General features: G+C 44.1%; 1 protein-coding gene across 3 annotated transcripts in view; it reads left to right on the top strand.

Moving 5' to 3' along the window:
• AP2M1 (adaptor related protein complex 2 subunit mu 1) overlaps positions 1-25,094 on the top strand; it is a 39,338-nt gene that overhangs the window by 4,536 nt on the left and 9,708 nt on the right. For all 3 annotated transcript variants that reach the window (XM_075004035.1, XM_075004037.1, XM_075004038.1), the window contains 3 exons: positions 11,456-11,568; positions 20,372-20,637; positions 22,265-22,347. In XM_075004035.1, coding sequence (XP_074860136.1) covers positions 11,495-11,568; positions 20,372-20,637; positions 22,265-22,347 — 423 coding nt within the window. In that variant the 5' untranslated portion in view covers positions 11,456-11,494. The remainder of the gene's footprint in view (positions 1-11,455; positions 11,569-20,371; positions 20,638-22,264; positions 22,348-25,094) is intronic.

The following is a 25,094-nucleotide window of genomic DNA, read 5'->3' as shown; positions in this document are numbered from 1 at the left end:
TCTGGTTATTCTGAATGATGATAGTTGTACCTTTTTGTTTTGGTGATGAGTATGGACTAGGAACTCAAATAGAATTCCTGTCCTGCTTACAGACTTACTTTTATACTGCAATTTCAAAGGTGTAATGAGGCTGCAGCACAGAGAAGCTTGTCTATGCTGTATGTCAGTTTTTCATGGCAAAAGGCTGGGCTTGGAATTTCAGCAGATCTGTTTTACCACTTTTTTGCCTTCCCTGAGGAAGGGAGCTCTCTGAAATGAATCAGTGAGAGTGCACGTTAGCTCATTAGATTTTTTTCACAAAGATGTGTATTGGCACGTGTCTGCTTTAGGAAAGTCCATGGTAATTTCCATAAAAGTAGGATACAGTGACAGCATTAATAACCCTTCCGTGCCTCTTCTTTCTAGAAGAAGAATTACATATTTTCTAGCATGGTGCTTTTTTTCCTGGGAGGGGGTGGGGGGAGGAGACAGTGCTGGAAGTCCAGGTCTGATGATCCTTCATAGTTAGCATGTTTTGGCTTTAATGCTCTGGTCCCTCTGTTGCTACAGGACTGGCGGGGGCTCCTGCCCTGATCCCTGCACTGCCGTGGGACTGGTGATGAAAATTTTTCTGGTGTTCTAATGGAAAAAAGGTGCCAGAACTCTGTTTTGGTGTGTTCTGTCAGAAATAAGCCCTGGTTTAGCAAGTTTTGAACTTATAGCTCCTGCAGATAGTTGATCTCTTAATCTGGTGATGGTAGAACCTGCCCAAAATTAGGTTTAGAGCCGTGGTTCTCATATTTACCATTATGATAGCTGCAGGCATGAGCTGCGCATGCGTGATACCCTCAGACATACAGGTAGATCTCTTAGATCACAGCTGCTGATTAGGCTGCAAGCAGCCTGTGAACTGAGAACCACTGATTTAGAGCCTGGAATTGTGAATGCATTGAAAGCTGAGTGTTCTGGAGGAATGCAGGAAATTAGTGGTCTTCACCACTCTGCTATAACAGGCTGGGGGGGTGTAGGGTTGGAGGTTGCAAGCGAGTTGCAGAGGGGTTGGGATTGGTATCAGTACAACACACTCTTCCCACATGAAGCTACTGTCCTCTCCCTAATCTGTTTGGCCTGGCAGGGCTGGGAGGTAGTGTGGAAATGATTCTCATTCACTTTCCTGTCTCAGGCTGCTGACTGCAGGCTGTAGTGGGACATGCTTCTGGCAGTGGGAAGGAGGGAATAGGATGAACAGCGACCCTAGGCCTGGGGGAGGCAGGGCCATCCATATGTAAGCTAGGAATCTGGAGGTCTCGGCCCCTCTTCCTTTCTCAAGGAAGGTGTGAGAACACCTGCTTAGACAAGTGAAGCAGTTTGTTCCCCTGAGCTGCTGTTGGTTTTTATTTTTATTTATTTATTTATTTATTTTTACTGTAGGTCTTCTGTTCAGATGTCCCAGTGAAATAAAGGTATTACTTCCCACCTCTCTAGCCAACAGATGATGCATATGTTTGTAGTCTCTTCCCAGTACATTGGGTTCAGATTTAACAAACAACTTTTCTTTAAATTTACACAACTGTTGTGTAAAATCAACACCGAGCACAATTTCTAGGCTGACCTAGCTTCCTCCTCCTCCTCCCCCCTTTCTCTTGCAGATGCAGGTAGATTGATGGGAGAATGCTGCTGCCATATGGGGAGTTTGAGGGTCCTGCAGCAATGATAAAGCCACTTCTATTGCTACAGCATGCATCTGTGCTACAGGGTCACAATGGCATAGCTGCAGCATAGACTTATCTTCAGGGCATATGCTTCATAGCCCTAGTAGCCAGGCATGCTAGTTCTCTTTAAACTAGTGTATTAAATATCCCCATGGCAATGTTGCAGTTGGATGATGGCAACCCGAGTACAGGCCCAGAGGTGAAGTGTTTGTATTTGTGCAGAGATTCTATGTTGCAACATCCACACTGTTGTACTGAAAAGTACTGCAGGGGATCTTTTCAGAGGAAAAGGCAAAACACCACATATCCTGGTAATACACATGCAGCAATCAACACATCATATGCATATGATACATTCCTGTCTTGTTCCTGTTGCCAATAATTGCTCCCCCTAACTGCACTGGCTAGGTGAATTAAATGTAGGTGGGTGGAGCTGGGTTTCTGGTGATCCGGATCAATGCTCCAGTGCTGACAAGACAAAACCCGGGGTCCCTGTGCAAGATGCCTTACCCATGTTGACACCAGGTAACCATCTCATTCATGTGCATAATCTGGAAGAGCAATCTTATGAAATGCATTTAGCACCTTCTTCTGGGTGATGCTTCCAAAGGCAGCACTTGCTGGTGACTCCCAAGGCATCCATATGTCCAGTCTTTCAGAGGGCCCACTTCACAGGTTCTATTGTTCTTCCCATTGGCCTTGTATCTACTTTCTCCAGCACTTGCAAGTACTTGGAGGTGCTTGTCTTCCACGCCTTCCCTGTCTACATCTCATTCACTCAACAGGGCAATCAATTAAGCAATCCAAAAATAAAGGGTACAAAGAGGTTTTTTTTACCGTACCTACTTCTGGGAACTGTTCTACAAAATAACTAAATTTCCATTTAACAGGGCTTAATACAACAATACATAAAATGACTTGATACAATATTAAAAACTCCAATGAGAAAACAGTTAAAACAAAGATGTATCTAGAACACTGCTGAATTTTTTTTTTAGCACGCTACCAAGCAGAGTGTGCATGTTGGTCTACGCAGACTGTGGTACACTCCACAGTGTAAATGTACTCTGTCCTGGTTTGGTTCACGTGCCCCTTGCAGCCTCACCACTTTCCCGCTTCTCTGTGCTCTCTCCAACTTTACTGGGAGTATGGTATGACCGAGGTGAAATGTGATGCGGTGGGGGGGTGGTCAAAGCAAGGGAGGCAGTCAGAGCTATGGATGTGCAAGGGGGAGTACCAAAGCAGTGCTGGGCAAGTTTTTGTAGGTTGGAAACAGTAAGAGGAGTTTGAGCAGCGAGTGGACGTGTAGTGTTCTTACACTAACAAGATGTGAGGGGGAAAGCGAGGGGGCTGGAAGTATGAGTGGAGGTTGAAGGGGAGGGGTTTCATCTGTTCGCACTAGTCCTGTAGTCAAACTGAAAACATTCACGCAGTGTGCAGTGGCAGTCAGTAAAGCAAATAGGATGTTAGGAATTAGTAAAGGGATAGAGAATAAGACTAAGAATATCTTACTTCCCCTATATAAAACTATGGTACGCCCACATCTTGAGTACTGTGTGCAAATGTGGTCTCCTCACCTCAAAAAAGATATACTGGCATTAGAAAAAGCTCAGAAAAGGGCAACTAAAATGATTAAGGGTTTGGGAAGGGGCCCATATGAGGAGAGGCTAGAGAGACTGGGACTTTTCAGTCTAGAAAAGAGGAGATAGAGGTATATAAAATCATGAATGGTGTGGAGAAAGTGAATATTGAAAAGTTATTTACTTGTTCCCATAATATAAGAACTAGAGGACACCAAATGAAATTAATGGGTAGTAGGTTCAAAACTAATAAAAGAATTTTTCTTCACACAGCGCACAGTCAACCTGTGGAACTCCTTGCCGGAGGAGGCTGTGAAGACCAGGACTCTAACAGACTTTAAAAAAGAGCTTGATAAATTTTTGGAGGTTAGGCCCATAAATGGCTATTAGCCAAGGGTAAAGTATGGTGCCCCTAGCCTTTAGTCAAAGGCTGGAGACAGATGGCAGGAGACAAATCGCTTGATCGTTGTCTTCAGGTCACCTCCTCTGGGGCACCTGGCATCGGCCACTGTCAGCAGACAGGATACTGGGCTGGATGGACCTTTGGTCTGACCCAGTATGGCCGTTCTTATGTACAGTTCTTTCATCTGCTGCTCACATTGCATAGCGACATATGCTTCTCAGTGGGGAGAGCTCTGAAGAGGGAGAAGCGGGCTGCCCTGGGAAGTAGAGGCACATGATACTGTGATGGGGCTAAAACACACCAATTCTGCCAAGACAGAGCTAGAATCATGGGGAGAGGCAGGGGAGCATAATGCAGGGTTGAAGTTGCCTTATGTCCTTCCACAACATGGAGAGAGACTTTTTTTAATTTTAGCCAAACAGTAATATAAAGCTAAGATGAACCCCATCCCTGCCTCTGGGAGCTGGCAATGACTACTACCAAATTTTCAGTAAGAATGGTTCAACAGTTAATAATTCACCAACAGACACCGTGGATTTCCCTTTCTGATATCAAATCTACCATGAATGCTTTAGTGGAAGTTGCTTTAGTCAAACTGTAAGGCTTAATGTGGGATAACCAGGTTAAATTTTCTTGTCTGTGTTAAAGTTACATCTAGCCTTTCTGGCCATAATCTACCATAAGGAGATATGAAGTACTAAAAACACTCATGTTCCATTCAGCTATAGTCTTGGAGGGGTCACCATGTTAGTCTGTAGGGTCGCAAAAAACAAGCAGTTCTGTAACACCTTCAAGACTAACATTTATTTATAAGGTAATGAACTTTCATGGGTAAGACCCGCCTCTTCAGAAAGCTCATTACTTGTTCATCTTCAAGGTGCTACAGGACTGCTTGCATTCAGCTATGTTCAGTGGGTGTAGCTGTATTGAACTGTAGAGAGATTAGTTGGAGTGTTGCAGCCAGGTAACTTACTATTAACTATAAGGGGTGGTAAGTCTGAAGGTTCGGGAAGGATATGGTTCCTGTTAACTCATCTGATTTAACAGGGTAAGGCTACACCTAAGCTCTGAGTGCTATAGGGGCAGTTATGCAATTGCACTGTTACAGTGCTGCTGGTATAGCTGCTTCCTACATCAATAGAAGCAATTCTGTTGTAGCTAATCCACCTCCCTGAGCATCCATGAGTAGGTTGATGGAAGACTACTTCTGTCATCTTAGCTGTATCTGTATTGGGTGTGAGGCCAGTTTACCTATGGATCTGAAGTGTCATATATTCCCACCTCACCCCGAGGTAGCCAGGTCTAAATGTCAAGTGTAGACCAGGCCTAAGCATTCCTTTTAGATGATGCCATATTGTCACAGGATACTAGAAGAAACATCTGGGATTATAACTTTTTGCAGAATCGGTTCAGGCTTGGCACATGCACCAGTGCAATCTCAGTAGCAGGTTGGAATGTATTTTCACAGCTTTTTTTCTTTCAATTAAAGGTCTTATTCTGCTTTTGAGGGAGCATACAGCCTAACTGGCTTTTGTTTGCTTCAAGATTTTTCGTGACAAAACTTACTGTAGCTCGCTTATTGAGCTTTTTTTAACTTGCACCTCTTCCTGGGTGCTCAATCTGAGGAAATATAGGTTCCAATGTAAGCCAAGCTGCCTGGAAGTGTAAAGAGAGAAACAGAATATTAGTCACTCAAGGGTGATTTTTTTCCCAGTAATAGGATTGTTCATTCTGCCTGAGTCATTCTGCTTTGTGTACAGCAGCTTGTTCCACCTCCATTTGGGATTTTTCATTTTGGGGCCTCCTAATTCCAACAGCTATGAGTCACCAAGTGTTTCATTAACTGAACTGTGTCCCTTGCAGTTTCTTAATCTTCGGGTGCTGTTTATACTTTACATCCCATTGCTTGAGAAGAATCTACAGAGGGGAAAAAAGGACACTGCTCTCCTATCTTGTTTACTTATCAAAGAAGTCAGGAAAGCTTTTAAGCTCCTTTGTGCTGACATGTCCCATGATTCTAGGAGGGACTGTGCAGCAACTCAGGCACTGGCCTTCCACACAGGAGACCTGGGTTCATTTCCCTGCTATGCCACAAACTACCTGACATTGGACAAGCCCTGTTTTTTTTTTTTTTCTGGGTTCCTCTTCTGTAAAATGGAAATAACACTGCTTCCTTAACTTGTAGGGTGTTGTGAAGTTAAATACACTAAAGTGTGCAAGGCCCTTTGACCTATGGGAAATGGGGCTATACAAAATCATAGAGGCAGGAAAACTGAGCTCTCTAATCAACAAAGCAGCTTGATAAAATGGTGACAAAACTGTCTAAAACCTGTCTATGGAATAGCCTTGAATTTTGCTGCCACAAGTAGAGCTACATTGGTAATGGATTACGGGTTCTAATTTCTCTAGGGAAGTCAAAATGTCAGTGGTCTAAGATGACAAGTTTACTTGTAGATAGGCTTCTTAATAATGGAAGGATTGTTATGAAGACAAGTGGGAACCTGAGGCCATCAATGTGATTGATTCTGGGATGCATTGACAGGTGTGTTGTGAACAAGACATGAGAAGTCATTCTTCGGCTCTACTCTGCTCTGGTTAGGCCTCAGCTGGAGTATTGTGTCCAGTTCTGGGCACTGTACTTCAAATAAGATGTGGAGAAACTAGAGAGGGTCCAGAAAAGAGTGACAAGAATGATTAAAGGTCTAGAGAATGTGACCTGTGAGAGAAGGTTGAAAGAATTGGGCTTGTTTAGTTTGGAGAAGAGAAGATTGAGGGGAGACATGGTAGAGGTTTTCAGGTATCTAAAAGGGAGTCATAAGGAGGAAGGAGAACTTTTTTTCTTCTTGGCCTCTGAGGATAGAACAAGAGGCAACGGGCTTAAACTGCTGCAAGGGAGGTTTAGGTTGGACATTAGGAAAAAGTTGCTAACTGTCAGGGCGGTCAAACAGTGGAGTAAATTGCCAAGGGAGGTTGTGGAATCTCCATTGCTGGAGCTATTTAAGAACAGGTTAGATAGATGTCTATTGGGGATGGTTTAGATAGTACTTGGTCCTGCCATTGGGGCAGGGGGCTGAACTCGATGGCCTCTTAAGGTCCCTTCCAGTCCTAGTGTTCCATGATTCTGTGATCGTGTTAACAAATGCCAAGTAATGCACATTGGAGAAAACAATCCCAACTCTCAATGTAAAATGAGGGAGTCTAAAACAGCTGTTACAGTTGAAGATGGAGATCTTGGATGTACCGCAGCCAGCTCTCTGAACAATCTGAGCAGAGTGCAGCATCTGTCAAAAAAGCTACATGTTAGGTACCATTAAGAAAGGGGTAGGTAATATAGTAAGGATGATTATGCCATATTACAAATCTGCAGTACATCTACACCTCAAACTGTTTGCAGTCTTGGTTGTCCTATCTCAAAAATATTTTAGAATTGTAAAAGGTACAGAGAGGCAACGACAGCCCTTAAGGAGAGGCTTATAGAACAGCTCCTGTGTGGAGATATGAAAGATTGGAACTTTTTTCACATAACGGAAAAAGAACCAATGAAATTAATATGCAGCAGATTTAAAACAAGAAATTACTTCACATGATGCACAGGCTACCTGTGGAGCTCAATGCTATAGATGTTGTGCCAAAGCACTGTCATAGGGTTCAAGAAAGAACTAAGTTCATGGAGAATAGCATCAAGGGCTTTTCACCAAAATGGTTGGCATACATCCCCATTCTCTGCTTGCAGTAAGAAGCTCTGTGGCAAGATGTTGGGACTGTATGACTGGGGGTGGATCAATTGATCTTTGCTCTGCTGTTTCCCTTTTTAAATGTCTGGCATTGGCCACTATTGGCAAGACAAGATACTGGATTGGAAGGACTGTTGGTTTAACCCAGTACAGCCATTCTTATGTTCTTAGTTTCTTACAAAGCTTTACTAATGTTGAATTGTGTGTCTTAAGGTACTTTGGATTTGTGATTTGGGATGAGGGTTAGTAATGTGACTAAAAAGCCATGGTGTCCAACCAGTTCTGAAGTAGTAACCGCCATAGTCACTAACTAGCTGCATTATTTGGAAAATGTTTATTATTCAAGCCAAATAGACATGCTCAATTGCCCAAGTAGCCACAAGTGGCTAGTGTATTGGAGACAAGGGGTATAGGACTTAAAATTTTTATACCTATTCAGTATACTTAATCAACAGATGCTGTTAAGCACTCAGAATGCATGTTAGGTTTCATATAGCCTTAGGAAGACAGACCATTCCTTAAGAACATAAGAATGGCCATACTGGGTCAGACCAAAGGTCCATCCAGCCCAGTATCCCGTCGGCCGACAGTGGCCAATGCCAGGTGCCCCAGAGAAGGAGAACAGAAGACAATGATCAAGTGATTTATCTCCTGCCATCCATCTCCTGCCCTTGTACTGAAGGCTAGGGCACCATTCTTTACCCCGGCTAATAGCCATTTACAGACCTAACCGGCAAAAATTTATCGAGCTCTTTTTCAAACCCTAATAGAGTCCTGGCCTTCACAGCCTCCTCCGACAAGGAGTTCCACAGGTTGACTGTGCGCTGTGTGAAGAAAAATTTCCTTTTATTAGTTTTGAACCTACTACCCATCAATTTCATTTGGTGTCCCCTAGTTCTTGTATTATGGGAAAAGGTAAATAATTTTTCTATGTTCGCTTTCTCCACACCATTCATGATTTTATATACCTCTATCATATCACCCCTCAATCGCCTCTTTTCCAGACTGAAAAGTCCCAGTCTCTCTAGCCTCTCCCCATATGGGACCCGTTTCAAACCCCTAATCATCTTAGTGGCCCTTTCTGTACCTTTTCTAGTGCCAATATATCTTTTTTGAGGTGAGGAGACCACATCTGCACACAGTACTCAAGATATGGGCGTACCATAGTTTTATATAGGGGAAGTATGATATCTTCTGTCTTATTATCTATCCCTTTTTAATAATTCCTAACATCCTATTTGCTTTACTAACTGCCGCTGCACACTGCGTGGATGTCTTCAGAGAATTATCCACTAGAACTCCAAGATCCCTTTCCTGATCTGTCGTAGCTAAATTTGACCCCATCATGTAGTACGTGTAATTTGGGTTATTTTTGCCAACATGCATTACCTTACACTTACCCACATTAAATTTCATTTGCCATTTTGCTGCCCAGTCACTCAGTTTGCTGAGATCTTTTTGTAGTTCTTCACAATCTGTTTTGGTTTTGACTGTCCTGAACAACTTGGTGTCATCTGCAAACTTTGCCACCTCACTGCTTACCTCATTTTCTAGATCATTGATGAACAAGTTGAACAGGATCGGTCCCAGGACTGACCCCTGGGGAACACCACTAGTTACCCCACTCCATTGTGAAAATTTACCATTTATTCCAACCCTTTGTTTTCTGTCTTTTAACCAATTCCCGATCCATGAAAGGATCTTTCCTCCTAACCCATGACCGCCTAATTTACATAAAAGCCTTTGGTGTGGGACCATGTCAAAGGCTTTCTGGAAATCTAGGTATATTATGTCCACTGGGTGCCCCTTGTCCGCATGTTTATTAACCCCTTCAAAGAATTCTAATAGATTAGTTAGACAAGACTTCCCTCTGCAGAAACCATGCTGACTTTTGCCCAACCATTAGTGCTCTTCTACATGCCTTGCAATTTTATTCTTTACTATTGTTTCTACTAATTTGCCTGGTACTGATGTTAGACTTATCGGTCTATAATTGCCAGGGTCTCCTCTGGAGCCTCTTTTAAATATCCTTGTAAAACAGGATGGCATACTGCAGTACCTATAGTGTAGAAAAGTACACTGTCATACGTCAAACTATTGTCCATTCAGAGGCATTTCCATTATCTGTGGACTCTGCCAGAAATGAGAGATCTGATTCAAGATGGACAAACTCCAGCAGAACAAATGTCTTGAGAAGCCTATACAATACAGCACTTCATTCCTCTAAAAATACAAGATGTTACACTGGGCCCAGCTCTTGCCTGAAGGTATAGGCAAGCATGTGCCCTGCATTCTGCTGAAGTGGCAGGATATGAATACCTCTAGTAGGAGGTATCTCAAAACATCACCCTTGTACTTGGTGCAGCTTTGCATTGGGCATTAACATACTAATCTCTAACAATTACAGGGTGTAGTCAAGACCTGGGTTCCTTTTGTAGCACGCTAAAGCTAAGTTATGCACTGGTAACATTCTACATGTAGTACAAGCTCCATGCTAATCAAGTCAGCTTAGTGGATTTTAGTGTAACTGATATTAAACCGAATTCCTGTGCAGACTTAAGCTTTTTTAAAAAAAAAAAAAAATCAGTAGTACATTGTAACATGTACCTGCATCCCAGATCTGTCTCAGTGGGCACCCAGCCTGTAGCAGTTCAGGAAACCAGGACTCTTGGCACCTCCAATAGGTGGTGTTTATGGTATCTTGATGGTCCTCGTGCTCAAGAAGTCAAGATAATTAGTTTTATAGAAAGCAAAATCTTGCTTATACCTTTTTATTAAAAGTTTTGTTGATAAAATAGGATGGTGTGATACTTACAGTTCTGTGAGGTGTTTTGATTTAAAAAGATCTACCATTGTAAATGACATTGAATGGCTTCAACTGTCTAAATGATGGCCTCTATGTATTAGACTAAATGTAAATGCATAAGAATGAAAAACATAGGCCATACTTACATGATGCAGAATTCTATCCTTGGGGTGGGGGAGGGAACTTTCTGGTGGATAATCTGCTGAAGCTGAGCTGCTGTGGCCAAAGGGAGTTAATTCAATTGCTTGATGCATAGATAAGGGAATCTCAAGTAGGTGTGTGTGTTAACTTATTTGGTATTGTTGTAAGGGCTGATGGCATGTTGTATCCTGTTGTAATGTCAACAATTCATGAAGGAAGTGGGTGAATTTCAGAGGTGTCTGAGAACAGACATGAGGAGAATTCAGGGATTTAGACAGCATGACTGAGCTCCTTGAGTCTATTTATTATAAAAATGAGTTTGAGAGAACTTTCAGTCAAGTACCTGCATGTGGAACAAATATTTAATGGGCTGTGCAGTCTGGCAAGGAAACATACAACACAATCCAATGGCTCAGTCAGTGCTAGACAAACTTAGACTCAAATGTGACAATTTTTAACAGTGGGAACAAACTTATGACAGCGGTGGGCAACCAAGAGTAGTGAGTGGGCCAGCTGATTGGCAGTGGTGGGCAACGTGGAGCCCACAGCCTACTGAGGTTCCACTTGTGCCCTTCACCCATGCCTTCCGCACTGGGGCACTAGCATCCTGCAGTTCCTACTTGTCCCCCTCCATCCCAGCACTTTTGGAGCACCCCAAATTGCCTGATTTGCACTCTTTCCCCATTCCTCCCACTACCTCCAAGAGCTTGAACACCTGCGTCGGGCTATTCATGGTGCTCCGAAAGTGGTGGGAAGGGGAGAGGAGCTCTTTGAGGATTAGGAAGTGCAGGGCTCCAGCGCACAATAGGCATGTGGGGTGCGGGGGGAGGAGCACAGTAAGGATGTGCAATAGGCCACAGGTTGCCAACCACTGACCTGCGAGTATCATGGCGTTCTTAGCGTAATTTTTAAAACAAGACTTTAAGAGATGCTTCAGACCTGAATATTAGTGTTCTGACTTTGAGTGAGTGACTGACATACTAGTCACTTGTGTGCCTCTCCTAGCTGATAACCTTTAATGCTGTGAAAAGTCTCTAATGCTGTCCAGTGACACCAGTTACTGTTGTACAAAAAGCCTAATGCTCCGTCTGTCTTCTTAGGTCTTGGGCAATATGGAAAGAGACGTCTAAGTTTTCATCATGATCGGAGGCTTGTTCATTTATAATCACAAAGGAGAGGTTCTAATCTCTCGAGTCTACCGTGATGACATTGGGTAAGTACCTTGGCTCCAACGTAAAACTTCTACACCATCGTCCTACTCGCTATGCAGACAACATTCCAGAGCCATGTCCTGTGCATGCATGTGCAAGTAGCTCTTAACTCCTTCTAGCGGTAGCCTATCTCTCTTTCTGATATTCTAGCTCTATTTCTGAATATCGCTGCCCTTTAGGTGATGGTAAAGAATGCCCTGCTAGTAAGGCTGTGCTTCTCTTGCAAAGAACCTCAGGGAGCATCCCCTTAAACTTACTGCTTATAGTAAAGGCGGTGAGTTTGCAGTTAAAGCAGAAGTGGTAAATGACACTTGTGTATACCACATACTAGGCCTTAAGGCATGCATGCTAATCTTGCCTGCAAGCATGGGGAGCAATAGGAGGTATGTTTCCATACTTAAGTATGGCTTCAGTGCCTGCAAAGCCCTTGGGCAAACTTTACCAATGTCCCAGGAATCTGAATGTTGCATCTGATTTGTATAAAAGAAGTAATCTCCAGCAGTGGTTCTCATCCAGGGACGCAAGTTCTTCCAGGAGGTACATCAATTGATCTGTTACAATAAGTTACATAACAGGCACGTGGAAGTCAGTACAACTGAAACGCCATACAGACAAAATAAGAAAGTAATGACTTTTTCAGTAACTCAGCTGTGACACTTGTAGTTTTGTCTGATTTCTTGGTAAGCAAATTGGTTTTTAAGTGAGGCAAAACCGGGGGCACACAAGACAAATTAGACTCCCAAAAGGGGTGCAGAAGCTAGGAATGGTTGAGAACTGCTTGTCTACAGTGCCCAGCATGCAGTATAGTACCTCCTCAAGCCCATCATATCCACTGGCTACTGGAAAGAGAGCACCAGTTGAATTTAGGCAACCCCTAGAATGGATTTGAATTTTGCTTTACCTGGCACATCTGACAGTCTGGAGCTGTCCTGATGATCTGTCTGACCTCTGTAATTTCAGGTCAAGGATCTAAAGATTTGGCAGTGCTCATCAAGAATGTCTGTTAGTGCCTCTTAATATGGAAACCAGACAGAAGGATCCAATGAAACTAGCAATTCAACTTTCAAGTGTGACTTTCCTAAAAAATGATTGCACAAGGGCCCCTTTTTTTATATAGATGGTTTTTGCCTCAAGTGGAATCTAGCTGATGCTCAGCATCAACAGATTGGAATCTGTCTAATCCAGTTATGAAGGTTCAAATCTTTTGAAGGCAGTGAAAACTAATCAGGTGCATTTGAGTTAAACTGGGCCTATAGAATCTGTTAATGGTGGCTCAAGAGCCCAGTTTTACTCTTAAATCCTGTGATTGTGTAGGGCTTTCAGGTGAGAGAAGGAATGGTCATAGTGCAGTAAGCAGAGCCACATTGATGTGGAAACAAAGGTATGTAGAACCTCTCTACTTTTTTAATCACCTTGTCAGAGCAGATCTTCGCTTCCCAGGGATCTTTATTTTGGCTGCTGCTGACTGAAGAATGCCTCATCCAGGAACTGAGTTGTGTAGTGGGATTTATGGTTGCCTTATAATGAAGTTTAGCTTTTATCCCTGGATTGGAACAGAGTGGTGACTTTACTATGCTCATGGGAAGGTGAGAGTGGGAGTAGCTGCTTAAGCTTCATTGTATTGTTATGTAGCTGACTAGTTTAAAATGCATCCTTGGTCTGTCCTACTTTAGTTTGCTCCCAGCTTACACAGGCTGTCCATGACAAGGCTTGTCAAAAACCTGGCTCTGTCCTTAAGACTATCCAGCCTAACAGTAGTTTTCCCATCCTTAATTTACACTGAAGAGACTTGCAAAACACTTCACATTGAGAAACTGTAGGTATCACTTGACAGTGCTGGAAATTCCACACCCATGTGTTCCTCTGTCCCTCTTTTACTCTTTCCTGAATGGCTGAAAAAGCTGTGACTCGCAGATGAAGTGATCCATGAGCCAGCTGTCTCTGCATCAAGTGCATCTAGTATAGAAGCTAATAACATGGGTGATATTGGCCAGGGCTGGGCATGAGGTAACTCTTCTTCAAACTTCAATCTTCTGTTCTTCTTACGCCCTCTTGACCAGAGCTTTCTTACTAATTGCTCGTGTTAAGACATCTGAGGTCTGATAGTTTTAAAATTAAACTGGTTTTGTGCCCACTCTGTGCTGCTTATGATGTATGACAGCCTGGAAGTTTTCCTGTTTTTTTTATAACCGCAGAGTGTCTGCATTATGTATTGGAATCAGCCTTTACATGATAAGAGCAGATTTTAAATGGTCCCCTCCTGTCAGTTTTTCATCTTTTACTCTTGTATGTTGTAAATTCTACAGTTGCCTTTCCCAAAATAGGTGAACCATGAATTTGTCCTTTAAAAAGGAGAATCTTCCAGGTTTCATTATGTAGCACGCAGGAGAAGATAGCAGAAGGCAGCTTTTCCTTTGCGGGCTACCTTTTTAATACTCCCAAGTGCTAAATGGGAGAACTTAAGAATGTCTTTCGCTCTTTTTGATGGCACAGGAGACAGAAAATCCTGAAACACTCCTGAAGAGACTCACACCCCAAAATAAGCTGCCTCCTGAATGTTTTGAGTGATCTGAGTGTTGCTGCATATCTACACTAATACAGAATATGGAGTGCGGAAACAAATGAGTTTCATGCAAATATCAAGGTGTAAAGTCTCAAACATTCAAGTAAGGATATGCATTCTGCAGCCTTAGAGAGCTAAGAGTTGATTTACAAACCTCTAAAAATGATACTACTTAAGGAGACTTATAGCATCCATTGAAATTGATATGCCAAAAGCTGCAGCTGGGTGAAATGTAACTTGAATTCCCCTTGGTTTGTGCCTCTAGCATGTCAGTCTTTCAGAGCCTGTCATGTAGAGAATCATGATCTTCTTTGCAAGAAAATTCTCCCTTGTGACTGGAAAAAGCTGCTGGCAGAGCAAAAGGTGACAGTTGTGAAGCTGAGGCTAAACTTTTTGGCTGTTTCTACACAGGCCACTTCCTTTGGAAGTGGCATGCTAATGAGGCACGTATACAAATTCCCCATGCCTCATTAGCATAATGCCACATGATTTGGAGTCTGAAAGACCATTCTTCCAGACTCCAAAATGCTGTGTAGAAGCACGGCCGGGTGGGCGGCTGGCTTCCCGAAGGATGTGCTTCTGGAGGCTCCTTCTTCCCAAAAATTTTCAGTAAGGGGCCTCCAAAAGGAGAACTTCCTTCCAGAAGCCCCCTTAGGGCCACACTTCCACGTGGTGTTTTGGAGTCCGGAACAACGATCTTCTGGACTTCAAATCACATGATGTTATGCTAATGAGGTGTGGGGGATTTGCATCCGTGCCTCATTGGCATCTTTGCTCCCTGCATTAGCATGCCACTGCCAAAGGAAGTGGCCGCTGTGGAAACAGCCTTTGAGAGTGGTGCTGTGATCTGTTACTGGGGTTGCAGCATCACGTAATCATATTTGAGTTTCTTGTCATAATGGAGTGGCAGCTGGGCAAAACCTGAGCAGCATCCTGTGCACCAGGTTATAACACCTGGAACACAAAGTGGAGCTAGCTAGCCCTTTGGGAACCAGAGCTGCCACTATAGAGTAAGTATGTGATGGGTTTACTCAGCATAACCCTAGGACACATTCATCATAGTAACTTCACTGTCTTGCTAAACAAATTGACTAGCCAGCGTGGGTCCATTTAACCTCCCTTTTTTTAAAGGGTGACTCTGACTTCTGTCTGGTTGAGGAGGTCACGCTACCATAGCTGGATTTTTGCTCTCATTTTTCTTTCCCAAATAAGGAAACTGAGGATCAAGTAAATGACTTATCTGGAAGGAGCTACAAAGGCTCTCTTAAAATTACTACAACTACTTGGAATAGAGGAGATCATAAAGTAATTGGCCTGGCCTGGGCCTGGGCCTGGGCCTGTACCAACACCTAATGTGACTGAGTGGACTGGGTAAACATGCCTGAATTCAGCACCTCTTTCCCAAGGACACAGTATAAACTTTGGTGACAGAGGCTTCCCAAGTGAAGGATTTCTCAGAATTTGCACCTCCTGTGAAGCTACAATTCCATTCTGTCTTGTGGTCTTAAAACTGATGTGTATTAAAATAGATAAATAATCCAGCATGAACATGGCCTGGCTTTTAAATTGCTCCAGTAATTCCCAGGGACGACTTCTGTCAGTGTCAGGAATCTGGTATGGAATGGGCTGCTAGCCCACATATGCTGTTTTATAAATGGTTGTAACTTGGCAATGAGTGCCCTGTGCATTGTAAAAACTTATGATGAAAGTGAGCAGTGAAATTAGTGTCACTTCTGCTGTGCTTTGTACTAAGCAAAGAGAGCTTGATGCCAGTGATGTGAATATCCAAACCAATAAATAGAAAAGTCGTGCCTGTGTCAAGCTCTGTTGGCCTGTCTCAAAGAGCAAAGCCAAAAGAATGAAATACTATACAGCTACTAAGTATTCAGAGGACATAAATATTATTGTCCAATGTCCTAAGCAGAGTCTGGTATAAATGCACCAGTCTTGCTGCTAAAGCATTGCTGGATCAACTCGGTAGCATAAATGGCAATATTTTGACTCTGCTGGAGCCTGTGGACTCTTATTTCCAAACCGTCTTAGTGGAATAGTGATGTAAATGCAAAAGTCAACATGAATTTGCACCCTTGCATGGAGTAGGGCAAGTATGCATGCCACAAACCATCCCAGCTCATTCCCTTGTTGGTAGATGTCAGTCACATAATGAATGAGCTAGCTACTAGAGAAGATCTTTCAGGCTGAGTTGAGACCCACTGACAGGATGCCCATCTTTGGAGGGAGGGAGATGAGACTGATTGGGAGTGGGGGTGTCAGAATTTGGGCTGCTGCTTGTGCCTTACATCAATGCTGAGAAATTTAGGCTGCTGACTTAATTGACTTTGTTTGGTCCTTCACTCCTGCCAAAGTTGGTGGGTGCTTAAAACCTACTCACTGAGGAAAAGAAACTCAAATCCATAGTACAGCACTAGAACTCTTTCGCCTTGTGCAAATGTAGGATCTTAAGTGGGATATGGTAGTTTAGTGTCTGCTGCTGCTCCCCTCACTGAAGTAACGATTGCTTTGAATTTCCTGGCGTCTGTAGTTAACAATCAGATTAGAGATTGGTTGTTTGCAATTTCACTCTAAGAATGGCTTGAAATAAATGTGTTGTGCATATATAACTAGATGCATGCACAAATCTTATTTCCTTTAAAGTCCATCCAAATAAAAAGATTGTGTATTTAATTCAGATTACCATGGAAGGGTTCACTGACTTTCAGGTGCACTTTTGTGGTTATCATACCTGCTTTTAACCATGCAGATTACAGTGTGTTCCTGCCATGTATCTACTCAATGGTAAATTGCATGCATCCTCTAATTTCAAGCATTTGGTTCAAACCATCCTCTGTTAATGTTTTTGTACTTTGGTTATCACTCTTTCTTAGTTGTGCCAGGCTGGTGGCAAAACGCAGCAACTGAATTGTTTTGAATTGCCATCTCTAATGCTCTGATTCTGCCTGACTTTCTCTAATTCCCTGTGATTGGACCAAGACTCAGATGCACTAGCACAAACAATAGCCTCTCAGGAAGGAATATGCCTTAGTCCGATAAGTCGTAACATTCCTGATGGTATGGGAAAATCCAAACTCTAAGCAGTCTTCTCCATTCCTAGTGTCAGTCATTTTGAGTCAACTGCACATATGAGTGTAAATTGGGTAATACCAAATGCAACTTTAGTACAGCTTTTGGCACAGACAACTTCTGAGTGACCATTGCATGTTAAGTTTGTCTGCAGTGGCTTCGTTGCTTGAGACTTTCTCTGTATTCTCCTAGGGGAATTCTGTGCCACTATGCTTGCAGAATTGTTTCCTGCAGACTTCTTTGCTTCCCTGCAGAAAATGACCTTGACAGGAAAGCTGCAAGAGAAGTCATGCGCCCCTCCCTAACAGCGTAGATACAACATTTTAGGCACCCACAGCAGCTGGCAAAGAAGTAAAACACCAGGGGACTGAGGACACTCCAACCAGTGGCTTCGGATCTGAGCTAGGTGCAGCTGCTACTCCCAGCTGGGTTGGAGGCAGGCAAGACTTCCTCTGACAAGGAGTGGCTGGGACTGTCAGTCAACTTGGAAACATCTGCCAAATTCAGGGAGGTTGGCATTCTCCCATACTTCCTGCCCCCATCACTCCTCAGCCTTGAGGTCATGGTAGGGAAAACTGCTCCCCCACCCTCTCCCCAAACCCCATCCCACTTAACCTTAGCCCCTGCATCTGGAGCCTCTCTGCTGAGGTTCCCTGCTGCCTTGCCTCCTGCACTACCCGAACCCTCATCTCTAGAGCCACACGCCACTGACCAACTGACTACACCTAGATCTCTATCTTACGCCCCCATACTCAGAGCCCTCTGCTGAGCCCCAAAAGCCCCAGAGAATCCTATTGCCCCTGCATCTGGAACCCCCTACAACAAGCCAGATTCTTCATCCAGATCCTTCTCTGCACAGTGCTCGCTCTCCCTCCCCCCAGTACGGAAACCTAACCGTACTTGGATATGCCTAGCTGAGTCTACCTGCCTCTCAGCAGAGGTACATAGCCCCAGGGTGTTTCTGGAGCAGGCCCAGACCTTGTGCTGTCAGTTGGGTGCAGCCTCCCCACTGACTCCGTGACTTGTGGGTCAAGGATTGCGGGGAGCTACATGGTGGTCTTCCTCTTCCATGCCACCCCGACCTGTGTTCCCCACTGCCATGCTGGAGCCTGTGCATTTATTTTGACAAATAAAACTGCCAGAATTTTAAAATACCGTGCATGGAATTCTTAATTTGTAGAATTTTTTTTGGCGCAGAATGCCTTCAGGTGTACAGGAAGTACTTCATCTCTTGTATCTGGAAATGGGGTGGGGGTGCTGTTGGTCTCTCCTTATCTCGTTGGATTCATTGTGCCTTGTGTGTGTTTCTAACCCTTTCTCTTGTTGCTGTCACTCCTTCCTTCGCTGGCGCCATTTCTGTCCATCCCATCTCATTGGCTGCTGTAGCAATAGGTAAGAGATGCGTGGTAGGCCATGAGTGGCCCTACAAAGTGGGAAATTGATGTGCTAAAAATTTCATTTAGTTGAGGCTTCCTCTCTATCTTGGACCAATCCATGGGGCTAGTACTAATTAGAATATAGGAATGGTATGGTAAACTCAGTTGTGGGGTTAGTTCATTGAAGGGTTTCAGTAACACGTATTGCTGAGGAACTTAAAGTCGTCTTCATGAGATGTAGCTTTTTTAGCTTGTCTCAACCCTGAAGACAACCTAAACTAGTGTTTTTTCGAGGTTCTTGGTTAGTAACACTTGACAGTGTACCCTAAATGTCTTCTAAGCATTCCTCTTCCATAATGCAGAACAATTCAAGAGCTAGTCTGGGGAGTTTGTCATAGTTTTAAATTCCTTCTCTCTCAAAAGTAAAGGCCTTTATATAATAAGGACTTGATCTTGTGCACAATAATTGTTAACCATGAAAAGAATTAAGGCAGAGGATCAGAATGGTAGTGCATCATGTTGAGACTAAGGGGAGTGGCAGAGTTATATAGGGGAAGTTTGCACAGCACCTGCCTGCACTATGCAAATGTGCTAGTGAATCTCCATAGCATGTTGTACAATTGGCATTCTAAAAATCCATCAGTCAAACCACTCTGCTGGCCTGTAGTTGATGTATAGCATAATAAGGGCAAGAGTGTAGACTGGAAACAAGTAAAATATGCTCTTAATTCTACACTTCACCTTCTGGTTTGAGCTGCTTCATTAACACTTGCTGTGTTCCAAGATTAAGCAGATCTCAGAACAACCGCATGCCTGGCACTTCTTGCCTCTCTGTCAACCTAGTGACTCTAGGGGAACTGTGAAAATCCATCAATGGCATGTAAGATGACAGTAGTCCCTTCCATGCAGTCAACCTAAACATTAGGCAAGGAGCCAGGGAAGCAGGTGTAGAAACCTGAGGCTGGTGTGGAGCTCAAGGGGTAGAGATTAGGAAGTAACAGGCTGTTCATTTGGTCAGAATTAGATTTCTCTCTAATTGGGTCACGGCCTGCTCTGCCTTTTGGCCTCTAATAGTTCTAGCCTACAAGGGAGCACAGCGAGGTGGATTGAGAGGAAGCCTCTTAGGCCAGCTCAGAAATTTCCCATCTGCCTCCAGATGGAATTGGTGTACAGTAGAACCTGGAGATATGCAAACTCAAGTGGTGTGTGTGTGTGTGTGTTGGTTTAATGTGACTCGGGGTAGTGGGGAGCTGGTGCCTAGCTCTGGGCTGCCTGCCACTTGGGGGAACGGGGAAACTGACCAGTGCAGCAGCTCTGGTCGGTATCCCTGCTCCTGTGAGTGGTGGGGAGCTGCAGCCTGGCTTCTAGCTCCCTGCTGCTCATAGGAGGCAGGAAACTGAGCAAACATGCTGTGCTGGTCAGTTTCCTGGCTCCCCTGAGTAACATGAAATTTTACTTTAAGCAGGGTTTCACAGGAGCGCAACTTCTGCTTAAGTCAGTCTACTGTACAGACTTAGTCTAAAGGTCTCCAAGGTCCAGTAGGTTCTTTGTCCCTTCACATAATACGTTGCAGGATTTAACATCGGTTAACTCCTTTCTGAGCTCCATTAGACCCCGTCAGCTACAGTGTTCCAAACACCCTTCCTAATAAGGGCCAGGGGCTCGTAGATGTAGCTTAACAAATGTGTGTAGTCACTAGGGCCCTGGTCACAAACTGACTTGCCAAATCTGCAGGGTGTATGCACAGCTTAATTGGTTTTTTTACCTCTTGTGACAATCCTCTAGGCGGAATGCAGTGGACGCCTTCCGTGTCAATGTCATCCATGCACGGCAGCAGGTGCGTTCGCCTGTCACCAATATTGCCCGCACCAGTTTCTTCCATGTCAAGCGTTCAAACATCTGGCTGGCTGCAGTCACCAAGCAGAATGTCAATGCTGCCATGGTCTTCGAATTCCTGTACAAGATGTGTGACGTGATGACTGCTTACTTCGGGAAGATCAGCGAGGAGAACATCAAAAACAACTTTGTGCTGATCTATGAGCTGCTGGATGGTGAGGAGTTTCCCTTCTGACCCCTATTTGAAACACCTACTTAGTGCCCAGGGTCCAATCAGCCATAGCTCAGCCCTGTCCCGGTGGTGGCTTGGAGTATCTCTGCGTAGTTTATGTAGGGCTGGGCCATACAGCTTCGAGCACTGCTCTAAAATTCCAGTGCATTCTGCTTTCCAGGGCACCCATGTGTAGGGTGATAGTCCATTCTCAGACTTACACTTTTTAGGTGCTTCTCACTTCAGTATGAGATTATAATAGCAGAGGCAGTGAAGGGGGTGGCATAAACATGCAGAGAAAATGAAGTAAATCACTGCTTCAGCTGCTATGACTGAATCTAATCAATGGCTGGTATCCTTACCATGTGAGCTATTTGCCCTGATTCTTATTTGGTGATAGCACCTGAGACTACCTCTAACACCTCAGCCCTGTCCTCTGCCTGAGGAGAGAGTGCAATTCAGAGCAGCTTCTGATGGCATATTGATACAGTCTCTTCTATATGCTATTACAGATACCTTTTTGGATGCTCATTTAAACTTTTGATTCTCAGCCTGTTTAAAAACAAGCTGCTTTGGTCCATGGAGGCTGAAGAGCTGCACTTGGACTGGGCTGGTTCTGGATCCTTGTTTTTCTTAACACTGTGATATAAAGAGAACTATTTCTGATGCCTTGACTCCTTGATAGCCAGTGTCAGCTGTTGCCTAAAAGCAAGCTCTATCTTCCTCCAGACTTGGAATTGCAAGAATGAAACCTTTGTCGGGTTCACTAGCATTTATTAGCCTGGCCAAAGGTGATGGTGCTCGATAAACTCTGTACACATCCCTTTTGATGGAGGTGAAGCTGTAATGTGTATTGCCATTACTCTTATATGGTAGGCTCTGCCTTTGGCGCCAAATCATGCATTCTCCTAGCAGAGTGGGAAGAGATCCTGCATGTACAGTGTCATGTTTTATTCACATTACAGGTTTTGCCCTCCATGCTGGATTTTATATAGGTGCTCTGCTCTCCCCTGGAGGCGCTATGTGCACTTGTTTCTCTGTAGCTAACATCTGTTTCTCTCCCCTGCTGGCTCACCCTGCGGTGTCACTACTCTGCTGTTATTTTTTTAGGTTTTGATTTTTATTACATCTTCATGCGAAAATCAAAACCTAAAGAAAATGCTGCAAAGATAGATTATTCTGCTGTTGGAAAAACGCTCTTCACTTGCCCCGGATGTCCGTGGATAGACCTTCTTCAGTATCCCCTGGATGTCTCTTGCCTTGCTGGTATTTAGACCCTGGAGTACAGCCCCTTGGGAGCAAGCGAGCTCGTTGCTTCCAGATGGATACGCCTTCCTTGCTTCCAACTGACTTGAAAAATCATTTCCCCAGATTGGCACTGCAGTTAGTCCAGCAGGGCTTAGTCTCTGCTCAAAGGGAGCATTCTGGTGCAAGACTCAGCCTGATTGTGTCTGCCCTGCTTGCAAGGCTATAGGCTCTGTGCACAGGGGGCAGGCCTCCTTACACCGGTCCTTTCTCCCTCTAGAGATGTCTAACACTGGGGGCTGCCTATATTGGAAGGGACTTGACCACTTGCAGCTATCCTGTCTTGGTGGGTTTTTTTGAGCTGATTATTCTTTGCCCTTTTGTAGAAATCCTGGACTTTGGCTATCCTCAGAACTCTGAGACGGGAGCCCTGAAAACCTTCATCACTCAGCAAGGCATCAAGAGCCAGGTAATGAGGGATTCTGAATCTAGTCACACTGTTCTAACCCTGGTCTATCCATTCAAAGCACAGGGGTGTCTTGGTTGCTTATGAAGTTTAGATAGATCATTTCCCCCAAAATATGAGCATGGGGTTGGATCTGGCCGTGGTCTGGGCTGTGGAATAAGAGAGCTGGCAAGACTGAGGCTAGAGCCACACTCGCACAGAAGATGGAACAACTCGGTGATCTCACAGCTTTCATTTTTCACACATGTGAAATGGTGCTTCCTGGAGTCAGTTGACCCCAGAGCTCCTTGTGATTGGCAGGGAATAAGGAAAATCGACTGGAGTAATGGTCCTGTCTGCTGTCCTCTGTGTAGACCGACATCACAGTTGACCACCAATAAGTTGATTTTTACCTATGCAAATGGCATTGCTGAAATTGCAGATGGGCAGTCAACTTCTACGTCTAGTGTAGACGTAACCTTAGGTGGGGAGAGCCTGAGCAGTGTCTCACTCTGTGCTTAAAATGCACTTGTTCAGTCTTTTGTTTCTCTCCCACAAAGGCGGGTCTGAGTTGATCTCTCCTTTACTTGCACAAGTTCAATAGCTTGATTTCATTGCACCATTTGAAAATGAGGCTGGCAGGTGGACACACATGTATCCAGGTAAGTCATGGACTTAACCCAATTAGAGAGAACTTGTTCGTATCTCTGTTAGTGCAGGATGGCTCTGACCCCTTCAGTCTATTCTCCAGTTCCCAGTGCCCTCATGCCATGGTCGGGGGCGGGGGGGTCACCTTCACCTGGGTGCCTTTAGACTAACAAGTCTGGCTGTTCATTGCTGCTATTCTTGGCTGTAGCTGTACACCACCTTGCCCTCAAAGATCGAGATGCTATTTTTATTTTAGTTTTTTGTATCATGGTAGTGCCTAGAAAGCCCCAAATGAAGATAGGTCTCCAATGTGCTAGGCAGTATAAAGATACCAGCCAGTGTTTGCTCCAAAGAGCTTTAATCTAGGTAGGTAGAAGAATAGGGATAAATCAGTGCTATTGCTTGATGACAGACGATCCTTCATGTGCCTGAAAGGAGAGCTGGATATTAGAGAGGGGAAGCTTAATCCCATAAAGGGTTTACCCCTTTCTGCTCAGTGCTTTTTGGACTGCTCGACTGGATGCAGAGCTCATAACTGGGATTGTTTGAATTCTGTGCAGGCATTGCTTCCCAGGAAACGAGCAGTCGTCTTGCACTTAGCTTCACGGAGCTGTTTGTGAAATCCACCTGCCTTGAGTTAGGAGTTGGTCCTGAGGCAGAAGGGCCAGTTGGGGGTGAAAGGATTTTGCCTCTACTTCGGTTGCCAGTTCACGTTGGACCCTGTGGAATTGCTGGAGGCCCAGCAGTCTTCTTTGTTCAGGTTCCAAATGGACTTCCCCATAACAGACCAACAGTATGTTCCATGTAGTTGTGGCAAAAGCCATGTAAATTCAGAATAAAGAGTATCCATTTCTTCTTACTTGCGCTGCATGGGCAGAGCTGAAAGGGAGAGGGGTCTGAATCTGGTTGATCTGGTGAGTTTCTCATTATTTTTTGCCCAAATGCTAGAGAGTATCCTGAGGGAGCCTGCCTTGCAGTGCCCTTTCTATGGCTAGATGAGTTTTTGAATTTCTAGGGCTGCAGTCCAATGCCCTTCACCTGAACTAACTTTCCCAGTCACCCCTGGCTTTTTTTTTTTTTTTAAATCAACAGCAGTGGGCTCACCCTTAGCTAGCCCAGAGTCCTGTCCATGTTTCCCTCTTGCACAAACTGCTGACTTGTGCTCCAAGAGGAAGTATTCAGTGCCAGATGTGATGACTCTGGGAAGGCTGCCTTTTCAGGCTTCCTTTTCACCACCTTCTAACCCTCAGTGGTGATTACTTCAGCCTGCTGCAATCTGACATGTGGGTCAGTCAGTGCTCAAACTGGCTGAGTCAGCTCCAATTCCTAGGAAGACTTGAAGCAAACTATCTCACTTCCTTCCTTGTTATCTTTTTAGCACAGCTCTTTATTCCTCTTTTCAGCAAATCTTCATGCTTTCTGGCAATCGGCTGCCATGTACAGCTCCAACTCCAGCAGCATTATACCTTGCTCATTCAACAGTTGTTGAAAGAGCCAGCAGCTATGCTGTGATCTCTGTAATAGTCACTTTCGACTACAGGTCTCAGCAAGCAGTGATCCCTCTGGAGCCCAAGTAACAATTATGCTTTGCATGGTGGGATTCTGTCAATGGGCTTCACCTTCATGTTAAAAACAAAAGCTGGGGTAGTCTGTGTCCGGCATTGTATCTACAAGGTCACTCAGACTGTATTGTGTCCTACCATTATGCATGCTGCATCTTATAAGAAACAAATCAAATTTTACTTGAAAGCCAGCCTTGTTACATCCAAGGACTTCAACAGCATGTATCTAAAGACTAAACCTGCAAAAGCATCATGTATCTGGGACAGTGCTAAGCAGTTTGTCTGCACTGGTTTGTAGGTCTTTAAAGACTAACAATGATTTATTAGGTGATGAGCTGTCGTGGGACAGGCCCACTTCTTCAGATCGATCTAGCTAAAAAGTACGTCTGCCCCAGGACAGCTCATCACCTAATAAATCATTTTGTTAGTTGTTAAAGTGCTACAGGACTGCTGTTTTGTTAGAATACAGACTAACATGGCTACCTCTCTGTTACAGCCCTGTTTGTGACAGACATTTTAGGCCTCAATCCAGCTGTACCATGGAAAAGGCCACTCTAAGCA

This window comes from Carettochelys insculpta, chromosome 10 (genome assembly GCF_033958435.1).
Source record: "Carettochelys insculpta isolate YL-2023 chromosome 10, ASM3395843v1, whole genome shotgun sequence".
Taxonomy (NCBI): Eukaryota; Metazoa; Chordata; order Testudines; family Carettochelyidae; genus Carettochelys; species Carettochelys insculpta.
Note: the sequence above shows the minus strand (reverse complement) of the source record. Positions and strands in the feature narration are given on the sequence as shown.